Raw genomic sequence first — 23,254 nt, 5'->3', positions numbered from 1 at the left:
ACCAAGCATGATTTGATCCTGAGATGATCGTGTGATGTCCGAGGTTGGTAAGTGCTGCGTGTGATGGTTACGAGATAACCCGAGCAGAGTAATTGGTGCACGTAGTGTTATCATGTTGCATGCAAGTATCACCAGATTCATATGTTCATGCCATGCTCATATTGTTCTAGCTGTATCATGTTCATGTTGCCTTTGGATTCTTAGTGGCTATTATGATTATTTTCATGATGGTAGCTAGTATTATTTTGGGAGTATTACTTTGGATGTCATGTTGTTCATGCCATGTTATTCTGATGATCTCATATTAATCCCTGATTAACTTGAAATTGCCATGCTGTTGTTTGTCTTGAATGCTTCTGGTTATTGTGAGCTTGCAAGTACATTCAATGTACTGACCTGGCGTGTCATGCCAGCTTGCAGGTCGTGCCTGGATTGCTTGCTTGTTTGGTGTTGTTCCTGTGCTCGCGAGCTAGGATAAGCGTTCCAGCCAGAGTCCCTGCGGAGTGGAGTTCACCACCGTCATCGTTGTTCCGCTGCTAGAGTTATTCCGCTGCTTCGGGTTGTTCTACTGCTTGCATAGAGCAACAGAGGATGGCGTAGTGTCGTCGTGCCAATGTTATTCATTGTAATATTGGGAACCTTGTATTCATATTCGTATAATAATAGAAAGTTGGTTTGTTCTATGCTAAGCAGTTCCGTATTCCAGAGGACTTCTCCTCAATCTCTGGGCTGGAATACGGGGCATTCCGGTTTTCTCTGAGCTGGGGTGCCACACACACTGAGCTCATTATGATGATGCATTACCGAGTGGGCCCAGAGATACCCCTCCGTCATACGGAGTGACAAATCCCAGTCTCGATTCGTGCCAACTCAATAGATACTTTCGAAGATACCTATAATGCACCTTTATAGCCACCCAGTTACATTGTGACGTTTGGTACACCTAAAGCATTCCTACGGTATCCGAGAGTTGCACAATCTCATGGTCTAAGGAAACGATACTTGACACTAGAAAAGCTCTTAGCAAACGAACTACACGATCTTGTGCTATGCTTAGGATTGGGTCTTGTCCATCACATCATTCTCCTAATGATGTGATCCCGTTATCAATGACATCCAATGTCCATGGTCAGGAAACCATAACCATTTGTTGATCAACGAGCTAGTCAACTAGAGGCTTACTAGGGACATGTTGTGGTCTATGTATTCACACATGTATTACGGTTTCCAGTTAATACAATTATAGCATGAACAATAGACAATTATCATGAACAAGGAAATACAATAATAACCATTTTATTATTGCCTCTAGGGCATATTTCCAATAGTTAGGTCGTTCTCGTTAGTCCGCCACCCACCCTCTTTGCCGTCTGCTAGCACCCTCACCCTCTTTGTCGTCCGCTCTATCTTTGCCCTCAGCTTTCTGTAAGCTGATGGCAAAGACCTTCTTTGTCGTTAGCTAGCAGACGGCAAAGAGCTGGTTGACGGAAAAGATCCTGATTCCAGTAGTGAGCTAAGCGTTCTTGAGGACGCACGGGAATTTCATCTAGTCACTTTCATCATGTTTGTTTGATTCGCGTTCGCCACTTTGACAATTTGATATGTGGGTGGACCGGTGCTTGGGTGTCATTCTTGAAGGAAATATGCCCTAGAGGCAATAATAAAGTTATTATTTATTTCCTTATATCATGATAAATGTTTATTATTCATGCTAGAATTGTATTAACCGGAAACATAATACATGTGTGAATACATAGACAAACAGAGTGTCACTAGTATGCCTCTACTTGACTAGCTCGTTAATCAAAGATGGTTATGTTTCCTAACCATGGACAAAGAGTTGTTATTTGATTAACGGGATCACATCATTAGATGAATGATCTGATTGACATGACCCATTCCATTAGCTTAGCACCCGATCGTTCAGTATGTTGCTATTGCTTTCTTCATGACTTATACATGTTCCTATGACTATGAGATTATGCAACTCCCGTTTATCAGAGGAACACTTTGTGTGCTACCAAACGTCACAACGTAACTGGGTGATTATAAAGGAGCTCTACAGGTGTCTCCAAAGGTACATGTTGGGTTGGTGTATTTCGAGATTAGGATTTGTCACTCCGATTGTCGGAGAGGTATCTCTGGGCCCTCTCGGTAATGCACATCACATAAGCCTTGCAAGAATTGCAACTAATGAGTTAGTTGTGAGATGATGTATTACGGAACGAGTAAAGAGACTTGCCGGTAACGAGATTGAACTAGGTATTGAGATAACGACGATCGAATCTCGGGCAAGTAACATACCGATGACAAAGGGAACAACGTATGTTGTTATGCGGTCTGACCGATAAAAGATCTTCGTAGAATATGTAGGAGCCAATATGAGCATCCAGGTTCCGCTATTGGTTATTGATCGGAGACATGTATCGGTCATGTCTACATTGTTCTCGAACCCGTAGGGTCCGCACGCTTAAGGTTTCGATGACAGTTATATTATGAGTTTATGCATTTTGATGTATCGAAGTTTGTTCGGAGTCCCGGATGTGATCACGGACATGACGAGGAGTCTCGAAATGGTCGAGACATAAAGATTGATATATTGGAAGCCTATATTTGGATATCGGAAGTGTTCCGGGTGAAATCGGGATTTTACCGGAGTACCGGGAGGTTACCGAAACCCCCCGGGAGATATATGGGCCTTAGTGGGCTTTAGTGGAAGAGAGGAGAGGTGGCCAGGGCTGGGCCGCGCGCCCCTCCCCCCCTAGTCCGAATAGGACAAGGAGAGGGGGGCGGCGCCCCCCCTTCCTTCTCTCTCTCCTCTTTCCCCCTCCCGAATCCTATTCCAACTAGGAAAGGGGGGGAATCCTACTCCCAAGGGGAGTAGGACTCCTCCTGGCGCGCCCTCCTCCTGGACGGCCGCACCCCCCCTTGATCCTTTATATACGGGGGCAGGGGGCACCACTAGAGACACAAGTTGATCCACGTGATCATATTCTTAGCCGTGTGCGGTGCCCCCTTCCACCATAGTCCTCGATAATATTGTAGCGGTGCTTAGGCGAAGCCCTGCGACGGTAATACATCAAGATCTTCACCACGCCATCGTGCAGACGGAACTCTTCCCCGACACTTTGCTGGATCGGAGTCCGGGGATTGTCATCGAGCTGAACGTGTGCTAGAACTGTGAGGTGCCGTAGTTTCGGTGCTTGACCGGTCGGGCCGTGAAGACGTATGACTACATCAACCGCGTTGTGCTAACGCTTCCGCTGTCGGTCTACAAGGGTACGTAGATCACACTCTCCCCTCTCGTTGCTATGCATCACCATGATCTTGCGTGTGCGTAGGAAATTTTTTGAAATTACTACGTTCCCCAACAATTCTTACTTGAAAAAGCCTTCCACATATGATTAACCCCTCTCGCAAGCATCCACAACTACGAAAGAAGAATTAAGATAAAATCTAACCATAACAGTAAATATATGAATCCAAATCAGCCCCTTACGGAATAGCGCATAAACTAGGGTTTAAGTTTTTGTCACTCTAGCAACCCATCATCTAATAACTACTCCACAATGCATTCTCTTAGGACCAAAGATGGTGAAGTTTCATGTAGTCGATGTTCACATAACACCACTAAGGGAATCAACAACATACATATCATCAAAATATCAAACAAACACCAAATTCACACGATTACTTATGACAAGATTTCTCCCATGTTCTCAAGAACAAAAGTAACTATTCACAAAACATATTCATGCTCAAGATCAGAGGGTTATTGAATATCATAATAGATCTGAACATATGATCTTCCACCAAATAAACCAACTAGTATCAACTACAAGATGTAATCAACACTACTAGCAACCCACAGGTACCAATCTGAGGTTTTGATACAAAGATTGAATACAAGAGATGAACTAGGGTTTGAGATGAGATGGTGTTGTTGAAGATGTTGATGAATATTGGCCCTCCCACGATGAGAGGGTTGTTGGTGATGACGATGGCTTCGATTTCCCCCTCCTGGAGGGCAGTATCCCCGGCAGAATCGCACATTCGGAGTGCAAAAGTGCTCCTGCCCAAGTTCCACCTAGAGACGGCGGTGCTCCGTCCCGAAAGTCCTCTCCTGATTTTTTTTTCTAGGGCAAATAGCTTCATTTAGCAGAAGATGGGCCACGGAGGCTAGCCAGGGGCCACACTCCCATCAGGGCGTGACGGCATCTGGGTGGACCCCTCTGGTATTTCTTTTCTCTGGTAGTTTTTATATATTCCAAAATAAATCTCCGCAAATTTCAGCTCATTTGGAGATGTGCGGAATAGGTATCTCTGACGTAGCTTTTTCAGGTCTAGAATTCCAGCTGCTGGTAATCTCCCTCTTTGTGTAAACCTTGCATATGATGAGAGAAAAGGCATTAGAATTACTTCACAAAGTGTTATACTGATTGAAAACACTATAAATAATAGTAGGAAAACATGATGGAAAATGGACGTATCAGGATCCACCTGATCCAGTAGTTCATTTAGCCTTGTACTTGCTTGAGCGGAAAATAAATGGAGAAAATAACTAGTCACAACTTCCTTCATTGCACCAATCTCCTCCACCACACTCCCGTTCTCCATTCTTAGCCTTCTGATGTGATTTTTCCTCCTCCTCTCCGATGCCGATGTGTGGAAGAAGTTAGTGTTCTGGTCTCCCCCCACCATCCAGTTTACGTGTGCCCGCTGTTTCCAATATAATTCCCTCTGATCCTCTAGCCTCCCAAGTTTAAATCGCAGCATCTCCTCTATCTCCGCACTTGTGCTTCATTAATTGCTCCCCTCTTGCACCCTTCATGCTCTTTCCTAGTCTTTCTAATTCTTTTATCTAAATCACCAAGTGTATTTCTGCCCCACTCCACAAGCTCATGCAGTACATCCTTCATGGACTCTAGAAAATATTTTCCTTCCAGCCTCACTACCTTGTCCCAAGCATTTCTCACCACCTCCTTCCACCCCCTCTTCATCCAGCCAACCCGCTTCAAACTATGGTAGCACATTCTGGGCCGAATTTACCAGTCTTTGGGCTCCACCAGAAGCAGACCCCTGAGCCCAAATAGCTAAGAGGGTTGGCCCAATTTCCACCTAGAGACGGAGCCTTCTTGGGAGCTTCGGTGGTGGTTTTCTCCCATCTTTCAGATCCAGGCACCTTGGAGATGCTCACAATCAGGGAGGCTTTGGCATTGGCAGATGACATATATGTCAGAAGGGTACATGTTGCTTCGGATTGTAAAGTGGCCGTCGATGACATCCAACAGCAAAACAAAGGAAGCTACGGGGAAATTGCACATGAAATCATACAACATCGGTCTGAATTTGAGGCTTGTAATATACTTCATGAATTTAGGAGCTCGAATATAGAGGCTCACAAACTAGCAAAGCACGCTTTATCTCTCGGGGTTGGCCGCCATGTTTGATTAGGCCAGCCCAACGATCTTGATTTCGTCCTTGTAAACATTGTGACGACGTAATAAAGCTTTGCAGTTTGTCTAAAAAACAACTTAGTCATAGGAATCGATCTATGAGTGCTTTCGTCTACAATCTGAACAAACTAGATAGGCCAATCACAGATGGAGTATCGGTAGTTTTTTTCTTTTTGCTGGGTACAAGGAGTTTTATTCCGTAGTTATGGAATTAGACATAGTATCGGAAATTAATGTGCACCCTCAAAAACAAGAAATTAATGTTGAAAATATTCCATATATCAGAAAGATTAGTTTTCTTGGTTAAGAGACATGTTTCGCGTACACAGCCAGTTACTCAAAACTGTTCTCTCAAAAAAAATACGCAAAACTGATTGATGGTAATCAAAATCTTGTTTTTCTAATATGCCACATGATGTGTGCCTTTTGACAGCACTCTTAGGCCCAAGATAGGAAAACTTAATGACGATGATGAGACAAAGATATTTAGGAGGTGCTCCAAGTGTAGAATTCTATATCCGGTGGGTGTTGATTTAGGTCATGAACCTTTTTCATTAATGCTAATAGATATAGGCCAATATCCAGCTCAAGGATATTTTGCCATAATTAATTATATGTAAACTAGAAAACTTATATTCCGAATCTCATTGCATAGACTGCCTTTTTCCAATCATATATAAATAGAGGAACCCCTAAAAATATATAAATATAGGAACATGTGAACAGAAGCCCTCAAAGCTAGACTTGCTCCTCTATATTGAAAGCAATTAACACCCTCATGACTTACAAGATTGCCACCGCTGCTGCATCCATCTTTCTATTAGCAGTCCTGGTGTCTTGCAGTAAGTATAGGACAACATGCTCCTGAAAATTTTTACTCCCTCCATCCCAAAAAATTGTCGCTGATTTAGTACGACTTTGTACTAAATCAATGACACTTATTTTGGGATGGAGTTAGTATTATATAATTGCCATATGATACATTCTACTTGTGAACAGTTGTGTAATAAATTTTATTTTGGTTATGTAGGTGAATCTAGACTCGGATGCAAGCACAGAGCTAGGGTGGCAATCTGCCGTCCTGCTGTTTGCATGGAACGATGCAAAGTGGAAGGCTATCAAGATGGATATTGTTCACCAGTGGAAAGATTATTCTGCTGTTGTTTTAATGTGACAAAACAACCTGTAGGAAAAATCATCGATTCGACTCATTATGTGGGTTCAGGTGCTGACTAATAAGTAAGATGAAGACCAATGTGATAAAGCTGACACAACTTTGTGTCTTTTGAATAAACTAGTAGAGTGGCCCGCTCGATGCGCGGGCTAGAATTTTATAATGACCATTAAAACTTTTGAGTGTTTCAACTTAAGAAAGATATGTTGTGTAAGACATAAAGAAGGAGAAATAAATGTGGTCTATTATTTCCTAGTAGATATATAGTATCATATATTCATTCAAGCCCATCACATGTAGAAAGGAATTAGACCACATTGTATGTAAGTCTACAATAATATATATTTTCTATTGGCCAAAAGAAATTATTTATTAGCAAATGGTCTTTAGAAGTAAATAATTGTTCTTGTTCTATTGAAATAAAAATATGTACAATTATTTCATATGGTTGCCATGTAGCATGTTTTCATTATTTTACTAATAGAACAACACAAGAAAGCCTAATAAAAGATCAACAATATTATATGTACATGCCACTGATTAGTGAGTCGAGCAAGCATTGGAGTATTTTCAGGACATCGTGGCATTTTTTAAACTTTCAATGTATTTTATTGTAGTTGTTTACACTCTTATAAAATGCATACCAATTCAGCACAAGAACTTCAATATAATGACCAATCTATTTATAATAGAGAGATTGATCAAATAACAGCTCAAACGGATACAAAGCATCTATTATATTGAGAAATATACCACTCAGCAAGAAATGTTATCTCTAACCATCTTAAGCATGAGGAAGATTATCTGTAGAAACAAAGAAGTCAAATCAAGCGACCAGATAATATCCTAGCTCAAGCATATAGAGTACACATCTATTTTTAAATAAATAAATTACATTAGATGACATTCTCTCAACTCCCGTAACAGCCATGTGCTTGCGGCAAGTCTGGCCTGGCGCTGGGTATGAAGGTTGTTATCTGCTTGATCAAAGATACCAACACCATAATGAGGTTGTTGCACGGGTCTCATTGCACTTGCATAATGCTGAGGAGCCTGTCTTCATTTTTTCATGCATGTCTCATGGATTGATGATCACCGAGTCTTAGTCATGAACATTGATATAACTTCTCCCGGGCGACCACATCAAAGATCAAAGGAACAGTGGACATGTATCTAGTGCTTCACTTGCTGTGACGCAGATACATATGGAGAGATACGAGTGCCAGGAAGATACAAATAATCAGGGTTCATAAATATGTATGGAAAATATTGAATATGCTAATAATATGAGAGTACCAAACTAATTGTAAAATCAAAACAAAATATAAAGCCAACAGGGCTTATAGTTGTTATACCTCATGATCAATTTGAGGCAGTATACCAAAACAGGGCATGTCGGGTATCAGCACAATTTTTTTTACCAAGGGGACCTTCCAATTAGAAAATTAGCATTAGAGATTTTAGTATGGATATTTACAAATGTTTTTAATGGGATTAAACCTAAACCAGATAGCGTGACATGCAGCTACCCACAAAGCAGGAAACTACAGTAGCTATGCATGAGGATATCTGCCAAAGCTAGCTGGGCCACTAATTTGAAATATGATATTATCTAATCGAGAGCACCAGGGAAACAACAGATCAATATGGACGTTATATATGTTTTTTATCATATGCATGTTATATATGTTGGTAAAGCATACTACAGATTTCGGAATGGAACATACCTACGAGATGAACCGTTTCCCTATGGAATCATACCATTCATATGTATGTGAGCTTCCAAATTCAGTTAAGATGATGCATTTCTTAATGCCATAACGTACATGTTAGCCAGTAGAAATACTTCAATCCCTCTGATAGCAATGGCATTACCCTGCAATTTTGAGAGTAATGGCTGTCTAATTCCACATAGACATGATTAAACAAATTCAGATAGCAATCAATTAGATTTGGACGAACTTGCCGTATGTATTGCATGCATATTCCAGACAAAATCAGATCCTTGTATGACCAGCTGCTTCACAACTCATGCACCTGGCTTGGACAAAGAAATAAAATAAGATGTCATCCCATGCCATTCTTTCAGTGGCGCATAGATCACTCTTCCCAGCCGGCGCCAGGGGCTTTAATTCTCTCAACTGTACCGCAAGTCTGCAACAACGTTCTGTTTTGTACTGACCACATCGAATAGAAAGAATATGAAATATGATGAAACAAAACTGAATCAAATAAATTTATGTCTGCAGTGTAGCAGAGCTAGCTTCGAAATCAGGCTTGACAGCAGAAGATAAATAAACAAATCGATGGTTTAAACATATCACAACAAAATAGAGGAATCCATTATATAGATGAAACCTCACAGAAAAGAAAATCACACCTTCCGTTCTCTCTCCTATGCGTCTTGCAAAACCACATCAGCCTTTCCATCAAGAAAGCGCTCCTATTGGGAACATGGATTGGAGGATTCAAGATCACAGGTATCGGCTGATTGTATTGAGATCGGAACTATGGATCGGCGTATCAACAGTGGAAGAATACCAACGATCCATGGATTCAGTATCACCTTTTGTGATTACCAGGAAGACATGCACTCATGCGCCTACTCAAGGTTGAGGTCCACCCCTATCACATCTATTGAAAATCCTCAACCACCTAAAGATAATCTATTTTTTGTCAAGTCCTCTCTCACGTTTAGATCACAAGACACACAACCCACTGACCCTTCTTTTTTTCTCCTGTATTTCTCTCATGTTTTAATCAGTAGGCTGGGGTAGTTGTCAGTACGTATCCAATCACGTTTGTCTGACAAGACTGGACCTGACGCCAATATGTATTCTTCCCAGCCAGCGCCAGGGGCCTTAATTATTCGCTCAACTGTATTGCAAAAATATTCTTTTTTCTATGGATCGCAACAAACAGAAAGAATATAAGATATGATGAAACAAAACTGAATCAAATAAATTTATATCTGCATCGTATAAGAGCTAGCATCAAAATCAGGCTTCGCAGCAGAAGATAAATAAACAAATCAATTGCTTCAACATACCACAACAAAATGGAGGAATCCATTATATAGAGGAAACCGAATTTGATCAAGGTATGTTGCATGATTCTTGGTCAACAGTTCAACACGATTTGTAGGAATCAAACTAAGGGTGCATATGAGAAATAACAAACAACTGCATACATCACTTGCTAGTTAGGTACAGAACCACACAATAAAGGCCGTCCATACCTATTATAGACGACTAGTAACCTGTACGAACCCCATCTAGCAGATTTCTTGGACACATCAAAGAGGATGATGCAAGATGCCAGACGATATTACCGGTGGAACATAGATAAGGATTGTCACCACGTGCACTCTTTAGTTCCATGAGGGTGCAGTAGAGGAACGAATGATGCTCAAGGGAGAGGCTTGATTGTGGCGCCCAGATTGAGCGTTTGCGCCGGCTCACTTGAGAGTGCAGCATCGGGGATGAGGCTTGGGGCATCCAGATCCAGGTCGTGCCTTGGTGGCGGCTAGGTAGAGGGTTCATACAGGATCAGCACAGGGAGGAGGCGGCTAGGTCGAGGTTCATGCAGGTGCCCAGCTCGTGCGTGGTATATGATAGGTTAGTCCATCAGGTAGGGTATGGGAGACGTGAGGGGAAGTACGATTAGATTAATGGCATCTAATTGTTGACTAAGGAAAATAACCTCCCGTGGAATATATAACCTCCTGTTGGATATGTAATGGCAAAGGTGGGTAATTTTCCTTGTACTTATATCGAACGGCTATAGATTTACCGTCAATCCATTAAATGGTCAGATGTTTCTAATTTTTGTGGTTATATCTAGGTTATTTATCTTTTTTCTAGTTACCCCGTAAAGCACTTTTTATATATAAATAGATTCGTTTGTCAAATATTTTTTTAAGCCCTCAACTTGTTCACATAGCTTGGATATACTGAACCCCATCCATCCATCAATCCAGTACCTTAATTTAGTACCCGATCTTTCAAATCCCCAACTATTTCAAAACTTATGTTTGGTTGACACTTCTAGAAAAAGAGGTTACTTCAAGCATGCTAATTCGTCATGATTGTTGAATAAGTGGCCAAGGCCCATGTACTGATGAACCAGGTGGCCCAAGCACATCTAGAGAGGTGTTCAACCTAGAGGGAGAGGACATTGATTCTGGCTGGTGCTTAGCTCGGCCAGAGACATTGCTCGCAGTAGTGCAGGAAACGCTAGTGTTGGCGTGGCAGAAAGTGTCTTGGTGGCGTGGACACCCCACACCACCAATATGGCACCAGTACTGAAAAAAAGTAGTGGCGTTGGCAGCCCACGTCATTAGTAATATAGGTACTGATGGTGTGTCACGCATCCCACGCCATCACTATAATTCCTTACCTAGCGGTGTTTCATGTTATATGCACGCCGCCAACGTATTTTTCATTCATTGTTTTTTCAGCACGATGGAGTGCATCCCGCATGGCAGCGGCACAAATGAAATAGTATCAAATAGATCGACATTAAGTTTAACAATGGCCAAACATACATGTATAGAACAATCAGTTAACAAACAATCTCACAACTTCAAGGCCAGTAGTTAGTCATTGTCAACACAAGAGAGCTAAGCAGTTTAATTAAGACAAGTCACACACCGGCGGTCCAGCCACACACACTAGAACTCGATCATATATATAGAGGTAATTTTTAAATGATGTCGATGACAATCGTCATCCTCAAATTGGGGTGTGCGGTGTTCCTGACAGTGACAAGAACATGTAGTCGTCTGTGTCCTTCATGTACACACATGTGATGATGACGCCCCTTGCTCGAAGGTGTATTCCAGAAAGGCATGCTTCATCAGCTTTATGCCACTGCTCAAAGCTACCTTCTTAGCCAATTTATGAAAAACCAACTTATATAGTAACAATGTCAATTAACTCTTCTCTCACGTACTCCCACAAGGATACCAAAAATAAATAAGACAAATGACATTAAATAACATACCATGACAAGGGGAAAATAGGGAATGAGGTGAATAGAAGCCACACCAGGAAAGAAAGACACAACATGACAGCTACAAGGATGGAAAGAGTCGTTGCTTGATATGTCATATCTCGTTGGCACAACCAACACGGAGGAGGGCTCTAGCTTCCATCTTCATCTGACGAAGCAAGGTAGGGAATTGAGCTTGGTCATCGTGTGGTTGACTCCGATAACACCCCTTAAGGAGGGAGTGTTGATAGGGAATGAGGCAAAGCAAGATGGACCATGTCTCGCTAACCCGACTTCGGTAAAGGAACACATGAGCAAGAAAAGAGTAGGAGCAAACACCACCATCCTCTTCCGCCACCACCAATTGTAGCCACAAACATCAAATCGGCCAACCGCACTACAACCCGTACATCAAACAAGCACGTGTGGTCGACGACTTCAAGACGGCGCCTCCAAGGAAGGTACAAAGTCAAGGATGCCATCGTCCTCTGCTCTAGATGCTGGATCTAAGGCTTTCGCCCGGAGAACACACGAGTGGGCAAGTGAGGAAGATCCATGATGACGCGTTTAAGATGGAAAACAATGCCCTAAGGCACCGTCGTCGCAGGTACCCACAAAAGCGAGCACATGGCTTTCACCTGCAATAACACACCACGCCACCCCCAATTGAACCACCATGCCACAAAATCCAGTAAGCACTAGAGTTCGGTCTCCACGACTTCCACAAGTGGCCACCATGCCCGTTGCAAGCCAGACTAAACGCTTTTCAAAAGAACGGGGGTAGGGCACCATGCCTAAACCTGGAGAGGAGTCCCGCCCACATCGAGGCGGGCCAGTTCCACAAACATCCCATTAGCAGAAGGTTGCGAGCATAATAAGAGGGTTGTAAACGCTCACCGCTAGCCAGAACCAAGGCCATTGTTGGCCGGATCTATGAAATGAAAACACCCACCAACCAGCACTATACCACCATAGAACGCTTCCTGCCACATTCAGTGCAGGCCAGTCGCCTGCGCTATAGAGGCCCGTGGTGATGACAGTAGGAGGGAGCATCAAGGGGGACCCGAGTATTTCGGTGACGCGAGTATCCCGGGTCACCCTAGGCATGCAACACAGGAGTTTGGGCTCACTCCCTTCCCCTTCTTCCTCAACCCAACTATTTCTTTCCCACCGTTTTGCCGCCTCCTTGCTTCATATTCACGGCAGATGTGCGTTCACTCCCAAAACAATTTGTCGGTAGATTTTCCATAATAATCATCGCTTGCTTCTACATAATAATTATATTTGCTACCAACATATCAATTTCATCTTGGGCTAAAATCGTTTTTCTCCCCTTGTACGCCGATACCCAAACAACCCTTCTTACGGGAAAGAAAACGAGTCTGGTTCCTGCTCCCCACTTCCATTGGAAAACCCTAGAAAAACAGGCTCAAATCCCCATTCTATTCCTCACGGGCGACGTTGGCGGCGAGATGGCCACTGGCCGCAGCCACCGCGTTTCGCTGGCGGTTGCGGCGGGGCCGCTGGAGGATGAAAACGTCCTCGGCAAGATCCTGGTCCGTCCCTCCCCGGAGCCATCCTCCCCCGCATGGCTCCCTCCCTCCAGAAATGCATGAGCTCATGACCAGAAACGCAGGGATCCCTCCCTCCACTCCCTCAACCACATCCTCCCTGATATATATGGGATGCCCACTCTACATCCGCCACTGTACTTTTCCCCCATTATCACCTCGATGCCTCATTTTCGGTAGCCATTGGTGTAAGCTTGGCATGGAGCTCACTACTCGTCCAATGTGGTGTTGACCTACCGATTGCGATCGCTATCACGGAGAGCCACTAGCCCAGCAACTCGCCCGCCCATTTGTTCCTCCTTTCCCTCTCCTCCTTCTTCCTTCTCATTTAATGGAACTCATCGCTTTCTTCTTCTTTTATTTTTTGATGAAATACAACAGGTTTACGTTTCACTCACATGCTACGCTTCATTCATTTAGAGGAAGAACCGGCATAGATGAGAAAATACAAGGGGAAAATAGGGGATGAGGTGAATACAAGCCACACCAGAAAAGAAAGAAACAACATGACAACTACAAGGATGGAAAGAGTCACCGCTTGCTACGTCATATCTTGTTGACACAACCATCACGGACGAGGGATCTAGCTTCCATCTTCATTCGACAAAGCAAGGTAGGGGATTGAGCTTGGTCGTCGTCTGGTTGCCATCCGACAACACCCCTTAAGGAGGGGGTCTTGATAGGGAATGAGGCAAACTAAGATGGATCACGGTCTCGTTAACCTGACTTCGGATAAGAACATCAGGCTCCTCTCCAAACTAGGTGGAACGGTAAGACCAATGTCCACAGCTTGGCAAATGAACACATGAGCAAGAAAAGACTAGGACCAAACACCACCACCTTCTCCCGGCACATCCAGTTGTAGCCACAAACCTCAAAGCGGCCAAGGGCCAACCACACTACAACCCATCCATCAAGCAAGCACCGTATGGTCGGTGACTCCAATACGGCGCCTCTAAGGAGTTACGAAGTCAAGGACGCCATCGCCCTCTGCTCGAGATGCTGGACCTAAAGCTTTCACCCGAGAACATACGGCTGGAAAAGTGTGGAAGATCCATGATGATGCGTTTAATAAGGAAAACAATGCCCTAAGGCACTGTTGTCGTTGTTACTGACAAAAGCGAGCACATGGCTTTCACCCGCAACAACACACCTCGCCGCTGCCAAATGAACCACCTCACCACATAATCCAGTAAGCTGAGTTCGGTCTCCACGACTTCCACAAGTGGCCACTGTTAGAGAATCCTACAGATTGTAGTCCGTATCAAATAAAATCTGTAGGTTAGATCAACTTGTACTCCACGTTTGTAATGTCCTTGTTGTGTATATATATAATATGCAATGTAAACGATCGAGGCGAGCAATTGCAGCCCGATCTTGTTTTTCCTACCTAATCTAATTATTCTACATGGTATCATATTAGTTCGGTCCTTGGCCTCTTCTCTCCAAACCCTCCACAACCCTAGCCCTTGATCGCTTCTTCTCGCCATGACTCCTGACGAGATCTCAGCCAAAGAGTCTGAGCTCCAAGCTCGTGCCAAAGAGCTAGACGAGTTTGAGGCTAAACTCAAGCGCGAAGCTGCAGCCGCCGCTGAAGAAAAAGGCAAGGCGATGGCCGTCCATACGCCACCCAGTCCCTCCGCGTACGCCACTTCGATCAAGCTTCATGTCCCCATCACCCTCGATCTCAACGAGTCCAACTACACCAACTGGAGGGAGCTCTTTCTCGCTGCTCTTGGTCGCTATGGCCTCACCGCTCGTGTGATCGGCGACGCCGGCGCCACGCCTTCTGACACCTCGCCCACTTCGGACTAGGGACGCGACGACTTCACGGTGATCTCCTGGATATATGGCTCCATCTCTATCGACCTCTTCAGCATCGTCAAGCGTCCTGGCTCCACGGCACGCACGATCTGGGACGCCATTGAGAACTTGTTTCGAGACAACAAAAGGCACCGTGCCATCCAGCTTGAGGCAGAGTTCCGCAACACTCCGCAAGGTGATCAGACCATCAGCAACTACTGCTCGAAGCTCAAAGCCCTGGCTGACCCCCCCACCGACGTCGACCAACCGGTCAGCGACGAGACGCTTGTCCTCACCCTTCTGCGTGGCCTCAACGACAGCTTCGCGCACCTCCGCTCCTTCATCCCGTTTCAGGTGCCCTTCCCAACGTTCCTTCAGACACGCTCGGCGCTCATCTTAGAAGAGACACAAAAGAAAACTGACGCCAAGAACGCCGCCTCCACTGCTATGGGCAAGCGGCAATAGCATCCTACCTAGAGCGGGTGGCGAGCGCGCTCCATTATCTGGCTCCGGGGGCGACCGTTCAGGCGGGCGTGGCGGCTCTGGCTACTCATTCTACCGCGGTGGAGGCCGCGGCCGCGGTCGTGGTCGTGGCCGCGACAACCCATGGCAGTTCAATCCATGGACCGGGGCCCCGACTCGGGCTCATCTTCTTCAGCAACAGCAGTCATCAACTCCGTGGGAGCAACCCATGGCTCCCTGGCAGCCTCGTCCATGGCGCGCACCGTCTCAAGGACTTCTTGGTCCTCGTCCCAACACTGCACCGCAAGCTTACACTGCCTACGGCCAGACCTACAACAACACCAACATGATGTCGTCCTCTACTTCAAACCCACACCAGCAGACGGTCAATCCAGCGCTCCTGGCTGCCCTCAACAATATGCAGATCCCAGGCACGCACGAGTGGTATATGGACCAACGTTTTGGCTACCGAATCCCAAGGAAATACCGAGGGTGGGCGAGAAACGCAGATACCGCGATTACCGTGAAATTCCGAGAAAATACCGCTCGAATTTTTTTAATGCAATTTGAATTCAACATTTTCTGAGCTAGGAATATATCAGTACTGAGCTCAACTAGTTCACGAAGTTGCTGTTGGCGAGGTCGTGGGATCGATTCTACGTCTCTGCTTTTGAATTTTTATTTAAGAGTAAGAAAAAAGAAACTGAAAAGATGAGAGTACCAAGACTCGACCTAGGGACCAACAGGTTGCACTGGGATGGGAGGGCCATGTTTCCCATCAGAGAGAGTACCAAGACTCGACCTAGGGACCAACAGGTTGAGCTGGGATGGGAGGGCCATGTTTCCCATCAGAACAAAGTAGCTTATATGTTTTAGTAGAGTTTCTACCCGTACTTGACCAGACTATCCCGTTGAAATTCAAAAAATTCGAATTTTTTTGCTCGGGATGCAGCTTTCTCGTGGGGTAGCAAGAAACGCGGGAACCGGGCGGTAACCGAATGTTCCGCCCGGTACCCAAAACCATGATATGGACTCCGGCGCATCTTCTCATATGGCATCCGATTATGGTAACTTCGACTCCCTCTCACCATCTTCATCCTCTCAATCCGTTACTGTCGGCAACGGTTCTACTCTCCCAATTACACATGTTGGATCATATGCACTCACTAGCACTTCCATACCTCTTCATTTACGCAATATTCTTATTGTTCCTCAAATTATCAAAAATCTAGTTTCCGTTCGTCAACTCACCGCTGATAATTCATGTTCTATAGAATTTGACCCTTATGGTTTCTCTGTGAAGGATCTTCTCGCCAAGACCGCGATTCTTCGATGCAATAGTTCCGGCCCTCTTTATCTAGTATGTCAACCCACACATGAAGCTCATGGCGTCATCACCACCTCTTCATCGGACCTTGGGCATCGCCGTCTCGGTCACCCCGGCTCCCACACCATGTCGCGCCTTCATCAACTCCAGCATCTCCCATACAATAAAGTCAGCACGTCGCTATGTCACGCTTGTCAAATAGGAAAACATGTTAGGTTGCCGTTTTTTACTTCTCAGTCACATACTATTCGCCCTTTTGAGCGTATCCATTGCGATTTGTGGACATCTCCTGTGCCTAGTACGTCTGGATATTGTTATTACTTAATCATTGTCGACGACTATACTCACTTTTTCTGGAATTTTCCTCTTCGCAAAAAGTCCGATGTTTATACCACCTTTGCCACCTTTCATGCCTATGCTCTCACTCAATTTCAACTATCCATCCAATCCATACAATGTGACAATGGTCGTGAGTTTGACAACACTAAACTAGACTCGTTTTGTTCCACCCATGGCATTATTTTTCGCTTTTCATGCCCCTACACCTCCCAACAAAATGGTACGGCTGAGCGAGCCATCCGCACCACCAACGACGTCATTCGTACATTACTTTTCCAAGCCTCCCTTCCGGCACCCTTTTGGGCTGAAGCCCTTCACACCGCCACTTACCTTATAAACATTAGACCCACCAATGCTCAACCTTCACATACCCCCTTCTTCCTTCTTCACGGATGCCACCCCGTCTACACTGATCTTCGTGTGTTTGGTTGTCTGTGCTATCCCAATACATCCTCTACATCACCACACAAACTTGCCCCTCGTTCTGTTCGTTGTATCTTCCTAGGATACCCATCTCGTCATCGTGGCTACCGCTGCTTAGACCTCGCCACTAGACGAATCATAATTTCGCGCCATGTAACATTTGATGCGTCCGTTTTTCCATATGCATCACCTACCCATACTACTTCATCACCACCATTTGATTTGTTTGATCCTCAACTACAGCCACCTCCAGCTCCTCATTGCACGAGCACGTCAACTTCCATGCATCCGGGTCCAAACCCATGCCCACTACGCCCATCTTGCATGTGCCCCCGACGTCCGACATTGGACCAACCCATGCATCATCGCGCCCGGCCTCTCCTCCTTTACAGCCTGCTACACCTCCACCATCTCCGATTATTGAGCCTGCTGCCTCTCCCGAACCATCACCATCCCCGGAAATAGTACGCGCTCCATCCCCTATTATTCATCGCACATGTCGTGTAACAGGTCGACTCCCACCACCTATTGATCGTCTAAACCTCACAGCCACTCTTTCTTCTCCAATTCCTCATAACTATCTGATTGCCTTGCGTGGCCCGGCTTGGCGACAAGCCATGCAAGATGAATATGACGCACTTCTTCAAAATGGCACATGGACTCTCATTCCTCCTCCCCCAGGTGCTAATATTGTCAGTGGGAAGTGGATTTTTCGACACAAATATTATTCTGATGGATCTCTCGCTCGTCACAAAGCACGTTGGGTTGTCCGTGGATACACCCAACAACCCGGTGTAGATTTTGATGAGACTTTTAGCCCAGTTGTCAAACCAGCCACTATACGTGTGGTCCTCTCTCTAGCTCTTTCTAAATCATGGCCTATTCATCAACTTGACGTTAAAAATGCCTTCCTACACGGGAATCTTGACGAGGAGGTATATAGTCAGCAACCCATGGGCTTCATCGATGCTCGTTTTCCAACACATGTTTGTCGTCTCCAAAAGTCCCTCTATGGTCTTAAACAAGCTCCACGTGCATGGTTTCAACGTTTTGCCTCCTATGCTCGTTCCATTGGTTTTAGTGAATCCAAGTCCGATGCTTCTCTCTTTATTTTTCATCATGGTGGTTCCACTGCTTATTTACTCCTCTATGTTGACGATATTATACTCACTGCTTCTTCTTCCACTATTCTTACTTCTATCATTCAGAAAGTTAGCACCGAATTTTCTATGAAAGACCTTGGACATCTTCATCATTTTCTTGGCATTTCAGTTACTCGCACTTCCTCCGGCCTTCATCTCTCACAACGACAATACATTCTTGATGTTCTCTCCCGTGCTGGCATGCGTGATTGCAATCCCGCTACTACCCCTATAGACACAAAATCAAAGCTTTCAGCCACGGCCGGGTGTCCTATTTCAGATCCCTTTCAATATCGCAGTCTAGCCGGCGCTCTGCAATATATTACTCTCACACGTCCAGAAATTTCTTATGCCGTTCAGCAGGTATGTCTTCATATGAACGACCCACGTGAGCCTCATTTTCTTCTTATCAAGCGTCTCCTTCGTTATCTCAAAGGGACACTTGATCTTGGTCTCATTCTTCATGCCTCCTCTTCTCAGTCTTGTTGCCTATTCGGATGATGATTGGGCGGGATGCCCGGATACTCGCCGCTCTACGTCTAGGTTTTGTGTATTTCTAGGTGATAACTTAATTTCATGCTCCTCTCGCCGCCAGCCGACAGTGTCTCGTAGCAGCGCCGAGGCTGAATATCGTGCTGTTGCTACTGCAGTGGCTAAGACTTGTTGGAATCGACACCTTCTTCTCGAGCTACGTTGTCCTATAGACAGTGCTACCGTTGTCTACTATGAGAATGTTCTGCTGTTTATATGTCCGCTAATCCAGTGCAGCATAGACGGACGAAACACATTGAGTTGGATATTCACTTTGTTCGGGAGAAAGTTGCCATTGGTGCAGTGCGTGTTCTGCATATTCCGTCTAGCTCCCAATTTGCAGATATATTCACCAAAGGCCTACCAACGCCTTTGTTTTTGGAGTTCAGGACCAGTCTTCACATAGGCGACGGAGTGTCCCCGAGTTCAGACTGCGGGGGCGTGTTAGAGAATCCTACAGATTGTAGTCCGTATCAAATACAATCTGTAGGTTAGATCAACTTGTAATCCACGTTTGTAATGTCCTTGCTGTGTATATATATAATATGCAATGTAAACGATCGAGGCAAGCAATTGCAGCCCGATCTTGTTTTCCTACCTAATCTAATTATTCTACAGCCACCATGCCCGTTGCAAGCCAGCATAAAACGCTCCTCAAAAGAACGAGGGTAGGGCACCCCGCCAACGGAAGCTCGCGCACCATGCCCAAACCTGGAGGAGTCCCGCTCACATCGAGACGGGCCAGATCCACAAACCTCCCATTAGTACAAGGTTGCGAGCAACATAAGAGGGTTGTAAACGCTCACCGCTTGCCAGAATCAAGGCCATTGTTGGCCGGATCTATGGACTAAAAACACCCACCAACCAGCACTTACCACCATAGAACGCTTCCTGCAACATTCAAGGCAGGCATGTCGCCACCGTGACAGAGGCCCGTGGTGACGACAGTAGGAGGGAGGAGCAAGGGGAGACCCGAGTATTGCGGTGACGCGAGTATCCCAGGTCGCCCTAGGCATGCGACACAGGAGTCTGGGCTCATCCCCTTCCTCTTCTTCGTCAACCCAACTATTTCTTTCCCACCATTTTGCCGCCGCCCTGACTCATATTCATGGCAGATGTGCGTTCACTCGCAAAGCAGTTCGTTGGTAGATTTTCCATAATAATCACCGCTTCTACATTTCTTTTGAGAAAAACCTCCTGCTTCTACATAATAAGTATATTTGCTACCAACATATCAATTTCATCTTGGGCTAAAATCGGGTTTTTCTCCCCCTTGTACGCCCACACAGCCCAAACAGTCCTCCTTACAGCTACAGGAAAGAAAACGAGTCTGGTTCCTGCTCCCCACTTCCATTGGAGAACCCTAGAAACACAGGCTCGAATCCCCATTCTATTCCACACGGGCGACGACGGCGGCGAGATGACCACCGGCCGCGGCCACCGCGTTTCGCCGGCGGTTGCGGCGGGGCCGCTGGAGGATGACAACGTCCTCGGCGAGATCCTCGTCCGCCTCTCCCCGGAGCCATCCTCCCTCGCGCGGGCGCTTGTCTGCAAGCCGTGGGGTCGCGTCGCCGCCTCCGCCGACTTCCGCCGCCTCTGGCGCGACCGCCACGGGAGACCCCCGGTCCTAGGCGTCTTCGATAAGCGCATGACGACTCTGCTCTTCACCCCTGGCCTGCAAGCTCCAGATCGCATCCCCATGGAGCGCTTCTCCCTCCAGGTCTGCAGCGAGGCCGCGTGGAACACCTGGTGCGTGCTCGGGTGCCGCCAGGGCCGCGTCCTCATCATGAACTGGACGCTGCGTGAGTTCCTCATCTACAACCCTTTTTCCGGTGAACACCGCCGCGTGTCATTCCCACCGGATCTCTCACTCCCATCGGATGAGTTCTTCGACGACGCGTACAACGCCAACGGAGCTCTGTTCTGGGACGACGAGCAGAGCCCACTGAAGCTGGTCTTGGTAGCCTGCTCGGGCCGCACCAGAGTTGAGGCCCGTGTGTACTCCTCTGAGACGGGCACATGGGGAGACATCATCTCCATTCCTGAGCCATGTCGTCTTACCAGCGTCCCCGTCACCGTGGTCGGCAACCGCCTCTACTGTTGGCTCAAAAGGCCTGGGAATAGCATACTAGAGTTCAATCTGGATAGCCAGACCCTAGCTCTCATCACAAGGCCTCCCCGTGCCAACCTCAAGAGCCGCAACTGCCGGATCATCCCAGGAGAGGATGGCGCTGTTGGCCTCGCCTTATTGATGTACCCTGCCATCGAACTGTGGAACCGCAACATCAACTCTCATGGTGTTGCAACATGAGTGCTGCGCAAGACTGTTGTTCTGGACAGCATCTTTGATCTGGCTCCATCTTCAACGGGGCAATGGAGGTCATTAGTTCTTGGGTATGCCGAGGATGCTAATGCCCTTCTTATATCGGTATACAAAGAAATGTGCATCCGTGTATTTACGGTTCAACTTGAGTCAATGCAGTGCAAGAGAATTCGTGGACACTTTCTCAATGGTTTGTATTATCCGTTCGCCAGCTTCTATGCCGCAGGTAATTTACTTATCTTAACATTAAAGGAGTCGCCTGGATCCTTTCTTTTCATACATGGTTTCTCGGATACCTTTATTGTGCTTTAAAGTGTTCACTAACAATTTTTCCTCTTTGTTGATTGATGGTATTAATTGTTCTATTATTTATGTGTTATAATTTAATTTAATTTCTCCTGAGTGTTATGAGTTGTCAACCTATTTTTAGTAATTTATTGTAGTATCATATCATAGATGCAAAGGTTTACATACTTACTATAATTATATGATTACCAGGCCCATCGACGCTACAAATTCTCGCTCGTGGGAACAACGATGGGGGTGCTGGTGGGGGACAAGTGTAAAGGCTAGTGTGACATGGTAATACTCAAGACACCTGGGTCTGGGTCTCCCCAACTAAATTAAATGCAAATCTAAGGTCTGGGTCTCGTGTTTGTTTGTTGTTGGCATTTGGACCCTTGGGTTGAACTGTTGTAAAACTGTCTGTATGTGCACTTTGTGTTGTGGGTATGTGTTTGAACTCAGTCTGGGAATATCCTGTTTGGAACATTTGTGGTGTACAATTTGACATGAGTGAATGTTGTATGGGTAAAGCAATGATTTTACTGTATTGTATCACTTTGCTATAAAGGTTGAGATACATTCTATATATAGCACCTTCATGCTAGGATGATCCTTTTTTTTTAAGAAAAAAGGAAGACAAGGTTGCGAGAATGTGCATGTTTTTGCCATTTTGTTAGTCAGATTTTGGTTTCACCGTAGGATAAACATTATGGATATTTACATGCACATATCTTGATTTACAAGTTACATATACAATCAATTACACGTGGAGGTCAGAATTGTAACAGATTACAAAAGCAGATATCCGTCCCGCATTAGGTACAGTGCCCGATCTGCTACAGTAATACAGGTTGACAGTTGGCAGCGTCTGAAGGTTCAATCACTGAGCTTGTCTATCATGTATTTTCTCTCATGGAAGTACTACTTTACATTATATTGGTAGCTGCAGTACCTGAATTATATATTCTTCCTTTTTTAGTAAAAATGATGATGTCTTTATGGTGGTTCCTTGGATGCCCATGTCAATAGATGAAGTTGACTCCTGGGGTCTGGCTCTTACTCTGAAGCCTTTGAGGTATTCTCCATACTTGTTTTCTCGAGTTGCCACCATATTTTTTATGATTGAGAGTGCAAATTTTAGACACTTTTAAAGTTTGGAGGATTAAATTATTATCTGGTACGAAGCTGCGGTGAAAAATGGGATGCAAACTCTGAACAGGTTTGTGCTTTAATCCCAGTACATGCAGTATATGAATGAATTATTCTCATAGCAGATGATGAGCTGTATTTCTCAGTAATCTGGGTGACATTGTTAGTGTTTGTCACATGGTTACCTTGGACAGCAATGATACAGTTAGATATGAAGCCTGCCACAACATCATCAGTGTTCCATCTTTATTATTCCAAATCCGAATTATTCTGACCG

General features: G+C 45.3%; 1 protein-coding gene, 1 long non-coding RNA gene and 1 pseudogene across 2 annotated transcripts; all 3 read left to right on the top strand.

The window, feature by feature from the left end:
- Window positions 1-6,147: 6,147 nt before the first annotated feature.
- Window positions 6,148-6,875, top strand: LOC147963349 (uncharacterized). The gene is made up of 2 exons (XR_015609518.1): window positions 6,148-6,298; window positions 6,487-6,875. It is a non-coding gene; the product is annotated as an uncharacterized LOC147963349 (long non-coding RNA).
- Window positions 6,876-14,681: 7,806 nt separating this feature from the next.
- On the top strand, window positions 14,682-16,799 carry LOC147963348 (uncharacterized; annotated as a pseudogene).
- Window positions 16,800-20,519: 3,720 nt separating this feature from the next.
- Window positions 20,520-22,375, top strand: LOC147963347 (uncharacterized). Its single transcript, XM_087528006.1, has 2 exons — window positions 20,520-21,769; window positions 22,042-22,375. Exon 1 carries the CDS (start codon window positions 20,641-20,643, stop codon window positions 21,529-21,531), a length of 891 nt encoding a protein of 296 aa, XP_087384132.1. The 5' UTR covers window positions 20,520-20,640; the 3' UTR covers window positions 21,532-21,769; window positions 22,042-22,375.
- The last annotated feature ends 879 nt before the right edge of the window (window positions 22,376-23,254 follow it).

Source organism: Triticum urartu, chromosome 6A (genome assembly GCF_056163025.1).
Source record: "Triticum urartu cultivar PI428250 chromosome 6A, HENAU_Tu73, whole genome shotgun sequence".
In the NCBI taxonomy this organism is placed as follows: Eukaryota; Viridiplantae; Streptophyta; class Magnoliopsida; order Poales; family Poaceae; genus Triticum; species Triticum urartu.
Note: the sequence above shows the minus strand (reverse complement) of the source record. Positions and strands in the feature narration are given on the sequence as shown.